The 20,967-nt window shown below is 35.3% G+C and overlaps 2 protein-coding genes across 2 annotated transcripts; one reads left to right on the top strand and one right to left on the bottom strand.

Moving 5' to 3' along the window:
* Window positions 1-2,644: 2,644 nt before the first annotated feature.
* Window positions 2,645-7,178, top strand: LOC145312836 (uncharacterized). The gene is made up of 8 exons (XM_080152071.1): window positions 2,645-2,745; window positions 3,507-3,557; window positions 4,037-4,093; window positions 4,387-4,432; window positions 4,933-4,996; window positions 5,707-5,764; window positions 6,341-6,412; window positions 6,910-7,178. The coding sequence occupies exons 1-8, from the start codon at window positions 2,668-2,670 to the stop codon at window positions 6,955-6,957; spliced, it is 474 nt and encodes a 157-aa protein (XP_080008197.1). The 5' UTR covers window positions 2,645-2,667; the 3' UTR covers window positions 6,958-7,178.
* A 1,797-nt stretch (window positions 7,179-8,975) lies between these two features.
* On the bottom strand, window positions 8,976-19,403 carry LOC145312042 (uncharacterized). Its single transcript, XM_080151173.1, has 10 exons — window positions 19,057-19,403; window positions 16,438-16,575; window positions 15,760-15,903; window positions 15,108-15,203; window positions 14,135-14,226; window positions 13,278-13,349; window positions 12,497-12,556; window positions 11,650-11,736; window positions 9,848-9,904; window positions 8,976-9,177 (listed from the first exon to the last, which is right to left on the bottom strand). Exons 1-7 carry the CDS (start codon window positions 19,084-19,086, stop codon window positions 12,511-12,513), a joined length of 618 nt encoding a protein of 205 aa, XP_080007299.1. The 5' UTR covers window positions 19,087-19,403; the 3' UTR covers window positions 8,976-9,177; window positions 9,848-9,904; window positions 11,650-11,736; window positions 12,497-12,510.
* Window positions 19,404-20,967: the final 1,564 nt, after the last annotated feature.

Below are 20,967 nucleotides of genomic sequence, written 5' to 3'. Positions count from 1 at the left end.
ACAAGATGTTTGTCTGATTTTTTTAAGTAAGAGGTCTCGGGAACATTCTGGTCTAAATCTTATTGTCCTAAAAATAAGGTAATAATTTGTGTAAAAGTATGTAAGCTAAAATCACGTAAACGGCTAGACAATTTTGAAGAAAGTCACCCCCTGTGTGATAAATGTTTTTGGGGTATGAAACCATTAGTTTTATTAAATAATACAGAACTAATAAATTATATTTATTTCATAATGTGTATAGAGTCACTCACAAGGAAGGATTTATAATCTACAGAGAAATATTTTTTTTCTCAATCTTTTCTACCTGTAAAATAATTTCTGAAATTATTGATTGTTAACAAATAAAACGGTTTATGTAGACTTTAATAAATATGCATGGTCATTGATTGTAAATAATAAAAATTTCGTAATAATAAGAGATGTTTTGTCAGATACAATGATTATTATAGAAGGGGTATTATTGAATAAGTTTGGATACTCAATAGTACGTATATGATAGCAGTACTACCCTTAATCCAAGATCCTCTGCGGAGAGCGTCATTCATTACGGTGACTTGATTAGGGACACCTGCCATACTCAGCGAGGGTGAGGATGTCACATGAGATAGCCAATTCATAATATGCTTGGGATGGCTCTAGCGGCTTTACAAAAGTGTCTGAATCTACTCCATGACAACTTAGGTCCAAACTCGATAAAGCTATAGTTAACCTATTAATCAATCAATTTCTACTAGAATAATAAAAGCACTAAAACTTTAATTGAAGGTTGTGATGCTAGATTAATTAAACGGAAAAAATTTCTCATTTTCAAGATTGGTGCAAAATTGGAATCAGAATTTGTTTTTCTTGAGATGAATTATCCCTTTCTGATTAGCAACGTTGGGGATTTATTTGCCACTTGGGGATAACTTTTCATTAAATCCATTAGATATAATTTATGACTAAACTGTTACAGAGATATAAAGTAAGGTTGCAAGAGATTAGTTTTATTAAAACACAGCAACTCGGAACTTGGTAGTACGTTCTTTGTTTGACTGTCCTAAAAGTCTACAGTTTCTGCAAAGTTTATTTAAACAGATCTAAAGGTTAAGAAAATAGATGGTAAATTGATGTACATCCCCATTGATAATAAACAAAGTTTTCTGTAAATTTAAATTATTAAAAATTCAGAAATGACTAATTTTAACCCACCAATGAGGGCTATGCGTTTTATCAATATTCCCTCCTTAATATATTCTGATAATATTCTAATATCTGATATTGTTTTACTGCACTGATTATAGACAAAATTGTCCTTGTCTCCTTATCTTTTTATCTCAAAGTAGAACGATGTTTGTCTGTCTGTTTGTTTGTAGCGAAGGATCTCGCTAACCGCTGAACCGATCGGGTTCTCCTTTACAGGGTAGCTTCTCATAGGTCCCGGGAAGGTTTATAACTATTTTCTTGGTGGGTGGGACACCCCTGACCCCCCCCAAAAAAAGTTCCCCCCCCCCAAATTTAAATGCCGAAGGCACGGGCTAAAAAAACTGGTTTCAATCTTATGATTGTACATTTTTATATTCGTAGAAAGCTGATTATAATACGGTGCTAGACATAGTTTTTTCGTATGGATGAGAACCGGTTCCTATCCACCGGATTCGAATGAATACGAGAAACGTTGTTCCCAAACGCCAATAAAACTAGAGGCAGTTGAACCAACAAAGAACTAAAATGAATTTCATATTAGATAGAAAATTATTAAAATTTCTTTTTACAATTTAATCATAAATTTTTCATTTTAATGAAATTTTGAAATGATTTTGTTAATCTAGATTAAACTTTGTATTAATCAATTTTAATACTCTTTTCCAAAAACTCTTTGATACTGTTAACCAAAACAAGAACGATTATGGCAGCAAAGGCAAAGCTGTTTGAAATAGGAAAGAACAGATTAAACTAGAAAGCTTTTACAAAGAGGAAGTAGGAAGTGAAGAATAGTTATTTATCGCATTGTATCATAGACACCTTTCCATGGAAACTAAAATGATTTAAACAAGTTTTATTAGCCCAGGCCTTATAGAAAGCTTTCCGCGGATGTAAAATAAAAAATCCGCGGACATTTAAATGAAAGATGGTGTTAAAATTATGGGTTTTTTTATTATTGGCAGAAAATTGTCAGTAATACGATGCTATACATGATTTTTCAGTATGGCTGAGAACTGGTTGGAATTAAGCGGATATAAATCGTTTTGGAGAAATGCTGGAAACGTAATTTTCTGCAATTCTAATAAAAATCGAGCAAGGCTACTATTACAAATATTGACAGACATCAACACTTATAGAGTAGCTTCACAACTAAAATATGAAGATTAAATAAAAAAACAAATTCTTTATGAAAATGAGAGTTTTGAAAAGAAATAAACTGAAGATAAATTGCGATAAAATAAGGTATACCTATCTACTAAGACATGAGATAAATAAATGGAAATATTATTACTTGGATGTTACACAAGATTTCATGTTCTCAAAAAACGATACCACCCTCTTTATCTTATCTCCTTTCCTCCTACTGGATGAACCATTAAATGGGTTCCATGTTAACAACCTAGCAATTTTTCCCCTGTAATAATATCCACGTATACTTTATATCCAATAGTAAATGTTCAGATAGTTTCAGATTAAATAAAAATGCTATTAACCCCTCTAGTAAGATGGTATCAAGATTTAAACAAAATCTATATCACAATAGAAGTATCAGATGCAAAGGTAGGTATTTTGTAGGGCTCGGCAGCCGAACGCCAGCCGCGACTAAGCCTCAAATTTAAACCAGCTTGGCTGTTATGTATTTTCTTAGGAGATGAATTGCCATATTTGAATCAGGTTTAGACTTCCAGCTTATTTTAAAATTGCGAAAGGTTAATTGTTAATATGGCTTACAGGCGGTTAACGCGCGCGTCTACCGAAACCTGTTATTTTGATTAGAATTATTTTTGCCTCTTATTTTAACTTTCCCAAAGACAGAGTTACGAAATTTTCCGACTTTTCAAATGGCACAAATGTGCTACTTTCCTTCAATTCTGGCGGCCTTAAAGGCCATCTAAATTCCAGTCAAACATTTTTAAATGGTACCAAAAAAATACTAAATCACATTCTTTAAGTCTTTTTTGCTCCAAACGCAAAGTATCAGAAATAACTTATACTTGGAGCGACCTGCTAACTTTAAATGGTTATAAAATTCACATTTTTAAATGAAAATCAATAAAACTTTTATTTTATTTATATCTACCAAATATCTATTCCGCCGTTTCCCGCCTTTTGGTGACAAATAATATTCAGAAATTAAAAAAAAAAATTTTAGTGTGTCTTGACATCTCTTATAGTTTCCGAGAGGGGGGCATTTTACGCATTCCCCTCCCTCGGAATAGTGATTATTTGGAGGCCCCATATAATAGGGTTCAACTTAACTTTTCTTTTTTTGACTTATGCATTACAGACAAACCAACACACAATTCAATATATTATTTTAGGATGTAAAGGTTGCAATTCTTGAGAAGACTGTATTATTTACGTGTACTAAGGTAACGTTTTGTTGGTAAAATTTTTAAAAAATTAAAGAATCACATAAAAAAATGTAAATAAAATGACAAAAAAATCACGAAACTTTACAAGCTATAGTACTTTTAAGTTTTCACGGATGTACATATGTAGTGAAAATCAATAAAAAATACTTTATAAAATATCCTATTTATAAAGCAGTAAGGTTAAAGCTTAGGTTTTCAAAAACTACTAGAATGAATAAACTCTTCTTTTTTAGAGAAGCTTAACATATTTAACGGATGGGTTTTAGGCTTTTTTGCCACTCTTTTAAGATGCTAGAGGTGCAAACAACAGATATCGTATGATGTAAAAAGATAGTTTTTTTTGGTTGAAGCTAAAGGTCTGGGGAATTACTGGTCCAAATGGGTTTAGATTTTTAAGGAAGCTTTATACATATTTTGAGGTGGTTTTAGGCTATTTAAAAAAATTTATATATAATAAATTTATGAACTTAATACAGGAAAATGAAGAAAATTACCAGGTGGCGATACATCTTCTACATCCAATTAACACAGAGGTGAAATATTTAACTTTCTATTAAAAAATTAATCATATTTGTAAAATCTGTGATATTTTTATGAATGAACTAGATCAAAAAAAAGAGCCAATGTAAAAAAATGTATAAAACAGAAATTTAAGTAGAATTTATTCCTTTTTTTTTTACATATAAATGATAATTTAATATCATCACTAATTAAGGGAGATAAAGGTAAAACCTATAGAATATTCTTATCATAAATTAGCCTGTGGAAACTCCACCAAAATGCATGCTAAAATAGTCATTGAAAAGAATATTATTGTTCATTTTAGGTTTCTTCGTATAATACAACTTCCAGATCCACGCGGATTTTCTTAGGTAAATCATAAGAATATCGTATTAGTTTTTTTTTGCCGCTTTTCTATACTTTAGATACTTTTCTTATATTCAAGCAATTTTGCTGCAAATCTAAATGCAATTTTTATTATACGTATAGATTTATGTTCTGTTTATTCAGTTTTGACACTTTACAAGTGCTAATGTTTGTTTGTCTTACCGTTTCAAAGCTTTACTTTTATGGATGTTGTCATCCTTGCTTTTTAAACAGATCTGCCAATAATTATAAATATATCTAAGCAACTTGGCTAGATGGACATACGGATATAGTATATCTATACAGTAGCTGCGCTATTAAACAGTGTCTTATTTATTGCAATTGATGTAATTATTTAAAACAAAAATTTTATAATTTTGAATTTCATATTCGTGAAAAATTGTCTGTAGTACGATACTATACATGATTTTCCAGTATGCCTGAGAACCAGTTCTAATCCAGTGGATGGAAGCGATACTGGAATATGTATTTATATTATTTTTAGAAAAACTAGATTCTGACTGGTGGGAAAGTCTGTTAGAGGATTGTAAAAACCAGCCTTGGTTGAAGTTAGTTTAATGATATTTTTTCATATTTCTTTTTAATAAATTTGTTTTGTTTGTTGTTAACAATTCGCTAACAATTCAACCGATTGAGTTACTTTTTTAAAAAAAAGATTTACATTGGTCCCGTATCGTCTTATTTAGGCTATTTTCTGCCCTTCATTCCTTTTCCTAGATGTTAGAGACCCAATCGCCAGTCCTATTATATAAAGTAGTAAGGTTTTTGCTTGTCCGTCCTCCCTCCCTCTTTATATATAGAGCCCCAAGATTCTAGGAGCGCAGCCAATAGCCATCCAAAAAATACCGCATTTGTTTTATTATCATATTTGATGTAAGTTTGAACTCAACAAAGCATTTGATATAACGAATGGAGAACAGTTATCTATCGCAGCGTATTATAGAAAGCTTACCGCGGATATTATTTTTTTAGCCCAGACGGGCCGACAACACTTGCTTAAATAACTTGCATTAATTTATAATAAAACATGATTTTCCAGTATGGCCAAGAACCGGTTCTAATCCACCGGATATTAATCGTATTATAGACAGCTTACCGCGGATATTATGTTTTTTAGCCCAGACGGGCCGAAAGCCCGTGCTTACAAAACTGGTATTAATTTATAATTATACATAATTTTCCAGTATGGCCAAGAACCGGTTCTAATCCACCAGATATTAATCGGTTTCGAAGCGATAATAGAAAATATTTTTCCAAGGGTTGACTTTATGAATTGGAGAGACGAAGACGACATTGAAGACCTGGAACCGGAACAGGTAAAACAATGGATTTATTATTACTTGGATATTACACCAGATTATCATGTACTCTAGTCAAGTGAAACTTGTAGCTGGCTAAAATAACAATCCAATAACTACATTACATTGACCAAATCTTCTCCCCTCCTACTGGAGGAACTGGAGGAGAAATAGCAAGCTAAATTGGCGACAATTTTTCCCCTGTCATAATATCTACGTAATTTCTACATCCATTGATAAAACACAGTTTTGCTAACATAAATATTTAGTCTTTGGTAGGTTGTCTGTCGTTTTTAATGCTTTATTAATTTACTCCAACTTGCTTTGCCCAAAAATGTTAAGTTTTTTTTTATTATCACCCAATGCTTCAGTTTATTTGTAGTAAAGAACCGATTAAGTTTAGAGAGAAAATGGATGGTTTTTGGCTATTTAAAAAAAATTAAGTCTTATATTGTTTTTTTGCTTTTTTTCTGCCATCTCCCTTCCCTTCGAATACAGAGCCTCTATATGTTAGGGACACAGCTTCTAGATTTAGAATAAAAATTACATTTCTTAAAACTAAATGCTTTCAATTGAAATATAATTTTTTTGAAGGAGCCAATCCGTAGTTCAAGATATACACCAAAAGGAGATTGGAAGAAACATATTGACGACAACTATGCAAAGGTCTATTATCTTTTCGGGTGGGGCTGCTCTGTAAGGCGTATGTGTTAGTCTGTCCAATAAAAATGTAATTTTATATCATAAAAGACCTTATTGTTTTAAAATATTTTTCTCTAATTATTCTCCCATTTAACTCTTTTTGATTATTTTAAATTAAACATTTTTTAAAGACTTTAATAGGCTTTAAACTATTTTTTTTGAAGAAAAAAAAATCGATCATTAAAATTCTTATAAAACGCTGCGGTATAGAGCTTTACTACACGAAAAATAACAGGATTCTCTAGTAGAATATATATTTCGCTTTATTCAAGCCAGGGGCGTCCAAGTTTTTTTTTTTTTTTTTTTGGGGGGGGGGGGTTAATCCCCACTTTATCCCCCCCCCCTTGGACGTCTATGATTTAAGCCTTCTCAATTCTAATTGTTGAGAGTTTCTGCACAAAATCTTTAGGATCGTTCTTATTTTGTATATTAACTTTAATATTTACTTATTTATTTTCTAGGGTTCAAGCCTTTGTCCTATGGCTGCAATGATGGGGATGGACCAATAAAATTTATTTAATTTAAATTGATTTAATTAAAAGTCTACCACTTTTCAAATAAAAAAAATAAATAAAACCTTATAACTGTATTCATTTTTGTACTTTACACATCTGGATTGAAAATATCATTTGTATAAAAAAAAACATGATTTTAATGTTTGTTTTCACACATTAATGTTATTTTTTTGTATACTCTTATTAGATGTATGTATAAAATAAATTTATGATATGATTTGTTTTTATTGAAATTGTAAAAAGAAAAAAAATATGGCAAATGATGATATGTAAAGAGTAGTAGTAGAATATTTAGTAGTTCCTTCTGTGGTAATCAACACCCAAGTTTATGTATCCTTATCCCTGTTCACATTCCTATACTTCTCTGGCTGAGTCAGACCTCCACTTGTAACCGCCACCATACTCCATCCTGCTGTGTTGAGGGCTAGTTGATTGTTGCAGGCCAAAGAGTGAATACGCTTCCTCCCGTCTGCATTCGGTTAGATACAAGCCTATAAGTCTAGGCTGGCGGTATCTATATTTCCCACGTGTTCAAGTACGTCGTTTCTTACCTAACTAAGAAACAGGACGTCCAAGCCTTTAATATATATATCATATTAAATATATCCTATAATAATAATCCCATTAATTTGCCTATTTCTAACCAGTTTTAATTGCTTAATAAATGTGTATTTTTTAGAAATACTTTGTTAGATTATTGATTATTAAATTGTATCGGAGCTACTCTATACTCGTATTCCAGTCTGTCTGTACATCCCCTCATACGTCATTTTGGCGCAGTCTTGTCTACCACTCATTTTTTGAGGGGGGAAGGTTTGGATAATTAGCGTACAGACAAAATTAAATTGTAAAGTAGCTTCGATTGCAAAGTGAAATTAATATTTTCCTGATAACTAAGTTTATTCACGGAAACGGTTTACAGTAACAATTTGTTACAGAATATTTATAATAATTATTTCGTGGCAAACTGCCAAATAAAGATAAAAAGGAACCCGCCTTTTATTTTCACACTAGTATTTAATTTCACACATTTCCATATTTTCTCCTTAAAACAGGAAGAAAGGGATATTCCCAAGTTCTTAAAAAGTTTCGTGGTAGACAAATCAGTGTTAACGAACACTACACTCCAGCACCATGACCGATAAGAAAAATGACGATAAACAAAAACCGCCGCCTCCGCCGGCTCCGGCCGTCTCTGGCACCTCGCAGCAGCAACAGCAGCAGCAGGCTGACCCGCTTTCCCCTGAAAAAATCAAAGATCTCATATCGGAAGCGTTAAATGATAAGTTAAACGAATATTCGTCACATTATAGAGATTTAATAAAACAAGAATCCGAGATTATGCAGCTCGAATTAGAAACAAAATGGGCAGGGTTTAAGGACACAGAATCACATCGCAGATTATTAGCCGATACCGACATTTTAGATCTAAAACGCAGAGTATCAAAACTCCCAGCGGACGGAAATCTTGGCCCATTGTTTGCGGAAAAAACGTTAAACGAAAGTCTTAACATGACTCATTTTAACACCATAGGTGATGATTCAATTAATGCCACTTTTTATGACCGGATATCGGTCCAGCAAAAGATAAACGTGGTTGAATGGGTCGCCAAGGATAGGATGACAGCCCCAGGTTGTATGGCCTATTCAATTGTAGGCTTTATAGGTCCGGCGGATAATGACAATTGGATGAATGTAAGAGAAACTTCTCTAACTGAATATGAAAAAACCTTGCTAGAAAGGATTCCCTTTATCCCTGATAGGATTAAGTCGTTAGAACCCCTCCGTAGACCTACAAGGTCTGCACCCAATGTAGCAACAAGACCCTCTACAAGAAATACGCCAAACACAGGCACAGCCGCAACGGCAACAACTAGCGCCGCCGACGATGACTTTATTAAAGAATGCTTTATTAAGGGACAAAAATGGGATTCCGATTTTGCGAGGGATGCCCCTAGGTGGGACGGTAGGGCTGACTTTGATAACTTCTTTTCTAATATGTGGAGGGTTGCAAAGACATACAGAATCTGTGACCCAATTCTTTTTAAGGATATTTTATACCAGCGAATTTATGACTCTAGAGGGGAACGATTAGGAGACTTAATTACGCCTGAAAGAAATCAGGCCTTATCTGCTTTAAGTTATTACCTGATGATTAGGAGGCTGGTCACTCCTTTCTCGGATCCAGAAGTAGCCTCTCAGTACTTCTACAACCTAAAACAGGAGACTAATCAACCCCTTGACACCTATTTTGAAAACAAACTTAGGGTGTTCAAACTCATGAATCCTGGCCTCATACCTAAAAAGAAATGGAAAGAATTCTATCTTAACGTTAGCAAAAATCTGCTGTATACCAACCTTGCCATAGACATGGCCAATTATGTTGAGAGTATGCAATTTTTGGACGATTACAACGCTTACTTAAATAAACTTATTAATCTCGGACAGAGATACGTTAACTGGGATGGGTCTGGCCATATTAGCAAGGAAAACCTTTCGGCCTGCTATTCTCAAGCCATGGAAATGTTCCTACCTAAAAATTCTGCGGAAACGAAAAAACAACCCATAATCAGTATTATCGAAGATAATATCCCCACTAACACGGCAATGTATAAGGAAAACTTAACCGAAGAACCTGACGAGGTTCCTTCTTGGGTAGACCATGAGGATGATCCTATCGCTTGGGATCAAATCGAGGGCGTTATAGGAGCCTTTAATGGGAGGAGTAAAAATATTAAATGCTGGCATTGTAATATCCCTGGCCATGTAGTGCAAAATTGCAACAAAAAGAAAGCTGGGGAGCCCCCAAATCCTGAGTCCCGCTTTGGTAAAACACGGAGTAAATTCACGCCTAGAAAAGCTCCAAGTAATAGTAATAAAATACCTGAGCAGTATGCGCGTAAAACTATCAACCAAATGGATCAGGAAGCCAGCGAAGAATCTGAAATAGATAAATATGTACAAGCGATTGTTAAAAATCACGTCCACTAAATGTAAAAGTGGATTTATGCGATATTAATTGTCCCTGTCCCAGAAAATAAAAATTTGCTGAATGAGTTTCATATTTTGACATGAAAGATAAACAAAATATCCCATGCCAAGCTAAGCTTGCAAATTCCTTAATATCAAATATCCCTTGCCAAGCAATGCTTTGGCGCGAAAAAATAAAACAAATTATTGTTATTAAGTCTGACTAAGCAACACAAAATAAACTCCTCCCCCTCCTTTCCCTATCCAAATGTAGCTGATACAGGAAATTGGGGGAAATAGGGAAGTAACCTGAGGAGCATTTCACATGCACTTAATATTTCCATTTTTTAAAATCTAATAGTCTTTATCAAGAAGCTAATAAGTGAATACCTATTTTCTATTTAGTAGTATTTATTTTTAATATCGCACGACCTATCTAATATGTAAATATCGTATATTTTGAATGTATATATAGTAGAATCTAAAACATTCTAGTTCAATTTTTAACCGCTAGGGTAACTTAAGCGAATTATCTGTATATAAACAATGATTTTTGAGTTGAACCCTCAGTATCAATTTTATCTGAGAGTTGCTCACTCTTAGCCTCTGATTTTTGTAGCTGAAATATCTCAGCAATTATGTATAATAACTTATCCATATGGATAAATATTATTGCATTTTGTACAGTGACAATAATAGAACTATATTTAATTTATTATGTATCCGAAAGATGTCGCCTAGAATGCTACCGCGGTCCGTATAAGTAAATGATAAAATTAAGAAGGGGGGGGGTCTATGGAAAATCTGTATAAATACAAGTAAATTTCCAAATCTAATTCAGTTGTCCTTCAGTTCTTTGTTGTTATCATTTACTCATTTTTGAGCTGCAATCAAGCAGCATTTAAAAATTAAAATCTTTAATCACTTAAGATGTGATTAATAAAATCTTAAAACATTTTGGTTAAATTATTTTCCGCTAGGATTACTAGCAGAATGAAATAAAGTTAGTTCTATTAGCTTCCGCTAGGATTACCAGTGGAATAAAAAGTCTATATAAAAGTGAATGCACATTATTAATCGAGGCCAGTTACTATCAAAGCAGTTACTACAAACCACATCCTATTTTTTTAAGCTGATTTCAGCATTAATTATACTCTAGTAAATATATAAACTTGTTCTACCCCATAGGTGGAAAAATTAAGTATAAATACTAACAATATCAGAATAATAAACCAGTCATCATTGACCCTCTTTATTATATTAGCCATATCTAATAATTTTTAAGCTATAATTTAGCGCTAACCTTAAATTATTTGTATCGTGAATCAGATACTAACTAATGACACTATATTTTGTATAAATACAGACATAAGTCAAAAAAATAAGTCAGTCTGTTTTTAATGTCTTGTTAGTTGCAAGCTGAACACTTATTTTTAAGCTACTTTGTAGCCCTTCAATCTTTTAAAACTTTTTAGTTCAATCTTATTCCGATAGGTTTCTATCATATATCCAAGTATATAAATAAGGACCCGTATTAAAGTTAAGTAGTTTCTTTAGAACTATCAACATTCTCATGCTTATTGAGAAATTTCTGGAGCTGAAAAGCGCTTAATAAAAAACTTAATGAAACCCAGAAAGTTATATAAAATTATTCTAACAATTAATCATATTGTTAAAACATTTCATTATTTGAAAAATTTCGACAGACAACTATACCTGGAACACAGGAAGTCTCTGTGTGAGGATTACCATCGTCTAACCGCTGAGGTGGGGATCTTGGAAAATATGCATCTTAGGCTTCGACTAAAAATATAATTTATTTTATAATGCCTATCTGTGCAAAACTAAAAGTTCTTAATCCCGTGGGGGGGGAATTCCTGCAACACGCTTTAGTGGATACAGGAAACAACTTTAGGTCCCTTATTTCTAAAGAAATCTTAGATGATAACAAAATCACATTCACCCCCGCCAATCTTAGCGCTCTGTCTGTAGATTTAAAACCAGTAAATATCATAGGACACGTGAGTTTAAAATTCAGCTTTGATGGGTCAGATAAAATATTCGAAGAAACGTTTTATATCCCTGAAACGACGTCTAAAATTATAAATCTAGGATATGAATTTCTCAAAGTTAATCGAATTAATTTGTTACTAGATAAGTTCTCCTTTGAGCTCCCCACTGGCGAGCAAATCCCCATAGAAAATTCAACAATTAATATAGTTGAAGAAAGTAAAAACATACCCTTAATTCCTACAAATAATGTTCATACGGAACAAAACTCCCTTATCCCGGGAATAAATTGGAGTAACCAGGGGGGGACTGGGACATTAAAACAAAATAAAACATGCGTAAAATTAGCAAGGAAAACAACATTCTTGCCGGGGGGGAATACAACAATGATAACAATTCCTATTCATCAGAAAAATAGGAAGCTGTATATATCCCCAAATAATTCTAAAATGACAAGCCAGAACGGCTTAATGCTTATGGAGGGTATTTATAATGTAAATGAAAAGAGAGAATGTTGGGTAAATTTTGTCAATTTAGCAGGAAAAAATATTACCTTATTGGATAACGTTAAAGTTGGATATTGCTTTGAATTCGAATCAGATTCCCCAAATTCCTGCAATAAAAGTATTAATCAAATAAATGAATTGTCAGGAACTACACTTCTTAAAAGAATTAAATTCATTAAAGAAAAATTAGACTTAGAAAATAGTGATTTTATCAAAAATAACCCAGGGATGAAGGAAAAGGTAGTAAAATTATGCCTTGATCATTTTGATATATTTTCGGTTGACGATGCCGATATCGGTAACTGCGATCTCTTACAGTATAAAATAGACTTGATCCCCGGGGCTAAACCTATTAAGGCTAGAAACATTCAATTAAACCCATTATACGAAGCCAAATTAAAAGAACAAATTGAAAATTGGCTAAGGGGGGGCGTCATTGAGGAGGGCTACAGCGAGTGGTCCTCCCCAATCTTTGCGGTAAAGAAAAAACCAACGGCTGGGGGGGAAGGCAAGCTTAGGTTCGTTATCGATTTTCGTGCGCTTAATAGTGTAACACGAAAAATTAATTGGCCCCTTCCCCTGATTTCTAGTAATTTAGAAAAATTAGGCACTGGTAATGTATTTACCACCCTCGACTTGACTAGCGCATTCCATGCGCTAGCCATTTCGAAGGAAAGTAAACACTTGACAGCGTTCACAGCCCTTAACAGGCAGTATCTTTTCAAGAAACTGCCGTTCGGACTGTGTAACGCGCCAAGTGTTTTCTGCCACTTGATGGACAGAGTCCTAACCCTTATCCCTGGCTTATATGAATTCATAATATCTTACCTTGATGATCTTATTATATTCTCAAAAAATGTTGAGGAACATCTGAAACATCTCAGAAAACTCTTCGGAGTCCTAAAAATAGCAAAACTTAAGTTAAATCTAGCCAAATGTAAATTCTTCACATCTGAATGTACATATTTAGGTCATATAGTCAGTTCCCAAGGACTTAAAATGAACCCCGAATATTTAGAACAAATTAAAAATTGGAGCAGGCCCAGGACAGGCAAGGAACTCCAGCGTTTCCTGGGCTTCTCCAATTATTATAGGGCCTATTTCCCATCCTATGCAAAAAATTCTTGTACCCTAGACGAACACAGAAACGATAAAATTATCGAATGGACCAATTCCCTATCAAAAGATTGGGAAAATTTCATAAATATGTTCTCAAATTCTATAAGTAAAGGCTACCCCCAGTGGGATAATCCTAACCCCTTTATAGTAGACGTAGATTTTTCTACGAGTTATTTCGCTGGAATTCTCAGCCAAAATCAGGGGGGGGTAGAAAGAATTATTGGAATATGTTCCAAAAAATGTAACGGGGCAGAGAAAAATTATCCAAGTTATAAAGGCGAATTAGCATGTCTAGTATTTGTTCTTAAAACCTTTCTTCATTATTTAAGATTCAGAAACTTTATTGTGCGTACAGATTCGATTTCCTTAGTTCATTACAAAAAATGGCAAAAAGGAACAATAAATGGTGTAACTGTAAGATGGATTTACTTCATCCAAAGTTTTGACTTTACAGTAATTCATCGAAAGGGTAGGGACCATTGTAATGCCGACAATTTATCTAGAGGGCAATTTTTATGCAAAAAACATAAGGAAACCGATTGTGAAAAATGTACTAGCTCATTTACCTTGGATCCTTATGAACAGGATTGCCCATACCAAGACCAGATTTTTGAGTTACATTCGGCTTCGGAAGTCGGTGTGAACAATGTTTGGCAATCTGAAACACAAAAAGATCAAGTATTATCTGAAATTCGTAGGTGGATATTCGAAAAAAAGAAGTTGTCGAGCTTTGAAAAAGCTGAACTAACCGGCCGGAAAGAGGTCCTTTTTAAATTAATAGAACATTTATACGTTATGGAAGGACTTCTAATATTTAGACAACCTCTAAGCAATGGAACATTCATTGAAAGACCCGTCGTACCCATTGGATTATATAATAAAGTTTTTGAATTGGCACATAATAATAATATAGGTCACAAGGGGGTTAACGAAACAACACGCAAAATAAATGAAAGATTCTTCCTTATAGGAATTAATAAGTTTGTCGAATCACGCATTAAAAATTGTATTACCTGCCTAAGAAAAATAGGACAGGTACCTAAACACAAGCAACCTATCACCCATTCAGCCATTAGTCACGAGATTTTTGGCCAGGTGTCAGTAGACCTTATCGGTCCTTTAACCCCTAACTATTTTCAAGGACAACATGTCCGTTACATATTTATACTGGTTGACCTATTCTCTAGGTATATTATCGCTCACCCCATCAAGGACGCCACCGTGGAAAGCACGGTGAAGGTCATCCTTGAACAGGTGGTACCCATCTACGGCTTATTTCGGTCATTGAGAAGTGACAGGGGAACAAATTTTACTGGGGAAGTTTTCAAAAAGGTTATGGATGAACTAGGTATCGAAACTAAACTTATTCCCCCAAGAAACCCTAATAGTAACCCATGTGAAAGGCATAATCAAAGCATTTATGCAGGTCTAAGATCCGATGACCGATTTGAAAGTAAAGACTGGGCAAGAAAATTAGCCTTGACCACTTTTGTAATTAACTCTAGTACGTCTAGAAGAACGGGGTATACGCCATATTACCTCATGTTCGGCAGGCAACCAACTCTCAATCTCGATTTCTTTTCTCCAATCTTGCAGAAAAGGCAGGACATTGACTGCAGGTCTTACTTGAACTACCTAAAAAATTTGGAAGAAATTATTGCACAGGTTTCCAAAAAATCTAAGATTTATTTAGAGTTTCAAAATAAATCTAGGAAGGCTTCATCTCCCCTTTTCGTTAACGACGTGGTCTTTGCATTTTTTAACCTAGTCAAAATAGGGGTCAGTAAAAAATTGCAATCTTTCTATGGGGGTCCTTTTATTGTAACAAAAAAATTCTCAGAGGCCCTTTTTGAGCTCAGTCCCTTTGGATCAAATCCAATAAAAACTAACCAAGTTGTTAGTAGAGATAAAATACGGAAAATAGATTCTAAAATAGAATTATTGGGGGAAACACTTTCCTTTAACGTCTTTCCTATTGAGGAAATCGTCCCGTCTGAGGAAATAACCTTAAGAATAGATAATACCGGGCAAACCAAAATAAACGATAATAAAGGTATGGAAAATGACGATTTTACCTACCTAGATAACGATGGTGACGATTTTATAGAAGGAAACCCTGAAACTAGTCAGGATTTACCCCAGGGGGAGGTGGATTGTGATGGGGGAGGGGATATAATGGAAAAAAACTCACCATTTGAGTCACAGCCCAAAGACCAAGAACCCCCTGGCGCAGATCGGTCATCCGGTCCTCAAATTCACGTCGAAAATAGTTTCTTGGAAGAAACCGTCCCGTCCGAGGCTTCTTTCTTCGCACAAAGACCCAAACAATCCAGCCCTGAAAAGGTTATTAACGTTAACAAACAAAGCATAGTACCCAAGTATATATTAGAAGAAGAAAGAAAAACTAGGTCACAAGGGGGGGATAACCGCATACATGTCCAAATCGGACTGCATAACCCAATTAAAAGGAAGAAATAAAATGTATATAAATGTATTATATAAAACCAAGGTGGCAAATGTATATAGCTTAATCTACGTATGTATAATAACGAAAATAAACAAAAAAAATATATGTTAAAACTAACTAATTAACATATTTCAGAGAAAAACGAGAAGCATAAAAATAAAATGCAGCATCATTTGGCAAAGGCACCAGGAGCTCGAGGTAAATTTATTTTGGGATTTTTGGGGCTTTTTATTATTTTGGCAAAATCAAATGCGTCCGAAATAATACAAATAGATGCGACTCAATGTGTAGCAAACGAAAATCCGCGTTTGAAAATCTCTGAATGCGCTGCGTTTCTTAATATTACTAATATTGAACAAAAACAATTTCACCTGCTGCAAAAGGTTGAAAGAAAAATTATACCTGGAATTCGTTGCCACCTCCGAACCAGTACTCATTACTGGTATTGTGGCAGATATAGCCACATACACCTCGCTGCTCCAGCTCTTGTAGAGATACCGAACCTCGTAACTTATGAAGACTGTTACACCATGTCCAAAACTAAAATATTTAACTTTGAAGGAAAATCAGTCTCAGTGTATGAACACCAGATGTCATACACGCGTTTCCTGGTAAACGGGACACTTACTTACCCCAACAACATCCTTAACGGCATCGACCCCGCCTGCGAGGGGAACGGCGTAAACATTAACGGCATTTTTATCCCTGGGACATTTGAGGAAAAACAAATAGGGGTCCAGGCTGAGCCTGTTGAATTATTACAAACAAAAGCGGGCTGTTACCTGGGCAGTCACTGGGTGGGAAACAATTGTTTAGATCACAATCTGAGATTAGGCTACGATAGAATTATCTCAGATGATAAAACTGATAGCGCACAAAAATTCACTTCTCCTTGGCGAACGGTAGACATCTTTAATATTTCATTGTTTACATTTGAAGGAGAACAGGGTGCCCAAAAATATCTAGTGATCGATCCCCAAATTACTCTAGCACTAGAACTTAAAGATAAAAAACATTTTGAAAGTCTAATTCCCGAATTATTTTATTACAAAACTAATATTGATAACTTAATGGTATGGTTCACAAATTCTATAAAACCATATTTCCCACTCTTAAACGCTAAAGAAAAAGATGATATGTTACCACTAGAGATTTTCTATTCCTACCAACAATATAACAAATTAATTGTCCCCGAAACTCGCTGTTTACAGAACCATTTTCTGTCTAAAAGCAGTATTCAGACTCATCGTAAAAAACTAGTTAGGGCGCTCGGTGAGCTGGATTTAGTAATACAGTGCGACAGTCTTAAAATCAATGTTTCTTTGGGAGAAAATTTACCCTGTTTTGTGGATCATTTTTCGGTTTCAATCAATAATAAGACTATGGGAATATCACCATTTTCACGCAGATTGGTTAATACCACCCATTTAACCCCGACTAAATGTGCCGAAAATCCAATTTTCTTACATTTGTACCAAGGAAAATTCCTTGGTAATCAAGGGCAGGGTATGCAAATACTAAATGTAAATCAATATCTTATGGATAAACCGATTAGCTTATTTCTATATCATTCTTGGCAAAGCCTAGAAAAAACTAATTTCTCAGAAAGTGCCGAGGAATTATACCTCAGCCAACTTGCCGCAGACTCCAATAATTTTGAAGTAAAAATAACTGACTCCTGGTTTATTCAAACGTATCATAAGGTGGTTGATTTTCTATCCAGTACTTGGTATCATATAGTGCTTGTAGTAGCAGCCATCCTTACAGGAATAGGGTCGTTATTATGCGTCGCTTTTATTATCTACATATTAGCCTGCACCAAAATTCACGCGTACAAAGAAGGAGGTACGAGTGAAACACACGAATTGCGGGATTTTACAAATAATGGGGAAAACTAATCCCCTCAAAAACGGACGACCTGTATCAAGCATATATACCTATAAGATTGTCGTCCCTAAAGGTCGTCTTTGTAAAAATATTTCCTTATTCGGTATAAGGAATTAATGACCCTTAATTTTAAGTTTATTATTTTTGTTTTAGGATATCCCAGGCGGAATTTTTCAAGGGGTTTTCACCACTCCCACGGGGCCGGTCACTCTTCATACCGTCGAGAATATGAAGAGGCACCCTTTTACAATGAAGAGGACTATTACTATGATAGCAATCATGGCTATCCCCAGGGCGGCCCTGAGGAAGCCTACTATGAACCTGATGAAAACAGGTATCAACCGCGTGTAAAACCGCCGCGCAACCCTGAAAACCTCAGTGAACTGCAATGTGTCTCAAGGTCAATCCACGTTTACCGCACCGCGAGAAAAGATGTTCCAAAGGAACTCCTAGACTTGCAAGAAAAATTGCGGCAGGCTAAAAACTTAGAAGCCAACGAATATTCCGATAAAGCCAGGCCTAGAACCAGGCCTCTAATGGAACAAAATAGGGGAGGGGAACCGCAAAAAAATCGGGTGGAATCGCCACCAAAACGTAGTGCCTCACCTGAATTGGAGGTAGTCGCCGTAAAATCTGCCCCAAAAGCGGTAGAAAAACGTCCGCCAACACCAACAGGCAGCGGCGGCCCAGTAGCCAAAAAGGCTAAGGTGGAAATCCAACCGCCTCCATTACCCCCTAAAAAGAAAGAGACATTAGCAGAAAGCAAAAGTGAGCCTAAGGCTTTTTGGGTGACCGCTGAGGAATGGAAAAAAGTCCTATCCTCCACTGTAAAAGAAGCAATGGAGGAAGCTCTTCTCCCCTTCCAGAGAAGTCTGGAAACTAAAATTGCTAGCAATGCTTCATTTGTCGAGAAAGCATATATACAACATGGCAAGCGCCTTATTGAAATTTCCGCAGAATTACTGCGGAACCGCAAAACTTTGCGCGACAAAATTCGCACCGTCTCTGAGGACTCGACCGTTGAGTTAAAATCACGAATGACCACGGTTATTGAGGCCACTAGTCGACTGTTGGACCAAAACTCTGACAGGGTAATTAAATATATTAATACTCGTTGTAATGTAATGAATGTACCTGGGCAGAATGTGGCAACCATAGAGGCATCTCTTCCCGCTGGGGACGTACCCCGGCCAGATGATGATGGAGTTGAGCTGATCTCCCATTATGGCGGTTCTGAGTGCTCTGATGAGTACAGGCCCACCGATAGAGAAGGCAATCCAGAGGTCCTGGATCCTGCAGAGGAAAACAGTGACACAGAGCTCGATGCTCAAATCAGTGAGCTCTTTCCATCTGGAATTGATCTGCCTGTTAATCCGCAGGCTGGCGCTGCCTCTGAAGATCCAGTAGCCACGGCTCCCTGTGAGGGCATGTTAGCCCTCCAGAATGCTGTTGCTCCAGAGCCTCCAGCAGCTCCAGAAAATCCTACTCCCGCCGAACCCAATCCTGTGGATATCGTAGAGAGGGCTATGGCCGCAATCGAAGAACCTGCGAGTACCACATCAACCCGCAGAAGCCGGCGTGCAGGTCAACTGTGAGGGAATATTTCATATTCCCTCAGAGGGGGCAAGTGTGGTAATCAACACCCAAGTTTATGTATCCTTATCCCTGTTCACATTCCTATACTTCTCTGGCTGAGTCAGACCTCCACTTGTAACCGCCACCATACTCCATCCTGCTGTGTTGAGGGCTAGTTGATTGTTGCAGGCCAAAGAGTGAATACGCTTCCTCCCGTCTGCATTCGGTTAGATACAAGCCTATAAGTCTAGGCTGGCGGTATCTATATTTCCCACGTGTTCAAGTACGTCGTTTCTTACCTAACTAAGAAACAGGACGTCCAAGCCTTTAATATATATATCATATTAAATATATCCTATAATAATAATCCCATTAATCTGCCTATTTCTAACCAGTTTTAATTGCTTAATAAATGTGTATTTTTTAGAAATACTTTGTTAGATTATTGATTATTAAATTGTATCGGAGCTACTCTATACTCGTATTCCAGTCTGTCTGTACATCCCCTCATACGTCACTTCAATTTAAAAAACAGGAGAAAAATTAAAGAAAACAAGCCTTGCAAAATTTTACATACCGAGTTAGTGAAGCAAAATTTTATTTAACAAACTTTGTGTATTATTATGTAAAATAATATTCTTTTATAAAATAAATATGTAATTTGAGATAGAAAATGGAAGGTCTACTTAATGTGCTATGTATTATAGGCCTCTAAAATGTATGAATAAAACCCTTTTTGAAAAAAAATCAGAAATTGATAAAAATATGTTATTTCTTATTATGAAAAATAGAAATTAAACTGAATAAGAAATTAAAATTCATCAAAATTAATTTCTAAAATCAAATATAAATCTAAATTCCTAATAATTTGATTTACAATTTTATATTCGCTTTTAAACAGATTTATCAATATTTCGAGTACGGCTTCGAAACCGATTAATATTCGGTGGACTGGAACCGATTAACAGCCATACATAAAAATAATGAATAGCATCGAATTGCAAACAATTTTCCTCGAATTTTAAAATGAAAAGAACATAAAATTAACACCAGTTTTGATAATCCGGGCCTTCGATTTTAACCCTTAACGGTCGGGGGGGGGGGGGCATTGAACGCCCCCCCCCCTCCGGTTTTTTCTATCTCATTTTTGTGTGTGAAAGATAAAGAGCCCAAACTGCATGCCTTTTAAGTATTGGTATGACACATAACTGAGAGTTGGAATTTTTGAATATCTCCATCCTGGCGGGCACAGGATGCCAGCAAACCTGGCAGGGTCATAGGCTTGTTGAACGCACCCCCCCCCCCCCCCCCGACCGATTAAGGTGCGACAAGGGGCCCGACTGTAAAGGGTTAATATTAAAATTTATAATTTTAATATCCACAGAGAGATGTCTATAATACGTTGTGATATATAAATGTTCTAAATTATGGAGGGTTCCTTTCACCCCTTACACTTCTGAGGTAAAGTTG

Source organism: Acartia tonsa, chromosome 2, assembly GCF_053477335.1.
Source record: "Acartia tonsa isolate MP-2025a chromosome 2, ASM5347733v1, whole genome shotgun sequence".
NCBI classification, from domain to species: domain Eukaryota; kingdom Metazoa; phylum Arthropoda; class Copepoda; order Calanoida; family Acartiidae; genus Acartia; species Acartia tonsa.
Note: the sequence above shows the minus strand (reverse complement) of the source record. Positions and strands in the feature narration are given on the sequence as shown.

What these genes read in the sequence shown, in the direction of transcription:
- LOC145312836 (XM_080152071.1), top strand. Translation starts at nt 2,668, where the DNA reads ATGCTATTAACCCCTCTAGTAAGATGGTATCAAGATTTAAACAAAATC. An exon ending in AAGACCTGGAACCGGAACAG is followed by an intron (nt 5,765 to 6,340) that starts GTAAAACAATGG and finishes ATTTTTTTGAAG; the next exon opens with GAGCCAATCCGTAGTTCAAG. An exon ending in TTGACGACAACTATGCAAAG is followed by an intron (nt 6,413 to 6,909) that starts GTCTATTATCTT and finishes TTTATTTTCTAG; the next exon opens with GGTTCAAGCCTTTGTCCTAT.
- LOC145312042 (XM_080151173.1), bottom strand. Translation starts at nt 19,086, where the DNA reads ATGCCTCTATGGTTGCCACATTCTGCCCAG. An exon ending in GAGGTGGCAACGAATTCCAG is followed by an intron (nt 15,904 to 16,437) that starts GTATAATTTTTC and finishes TAACCTTTTCAG; the next exon opens with GGCTGGATTGTTTGGGTCTT. An exon ending in AATATAATAAGATCATCAAG is followed by an intron (nt 12,557 to 13,277) that starts GTAAGATATTAT and finishes CTTTTATTGCAG; the next exon opens with GAATTTGGGGAATCTGATTC.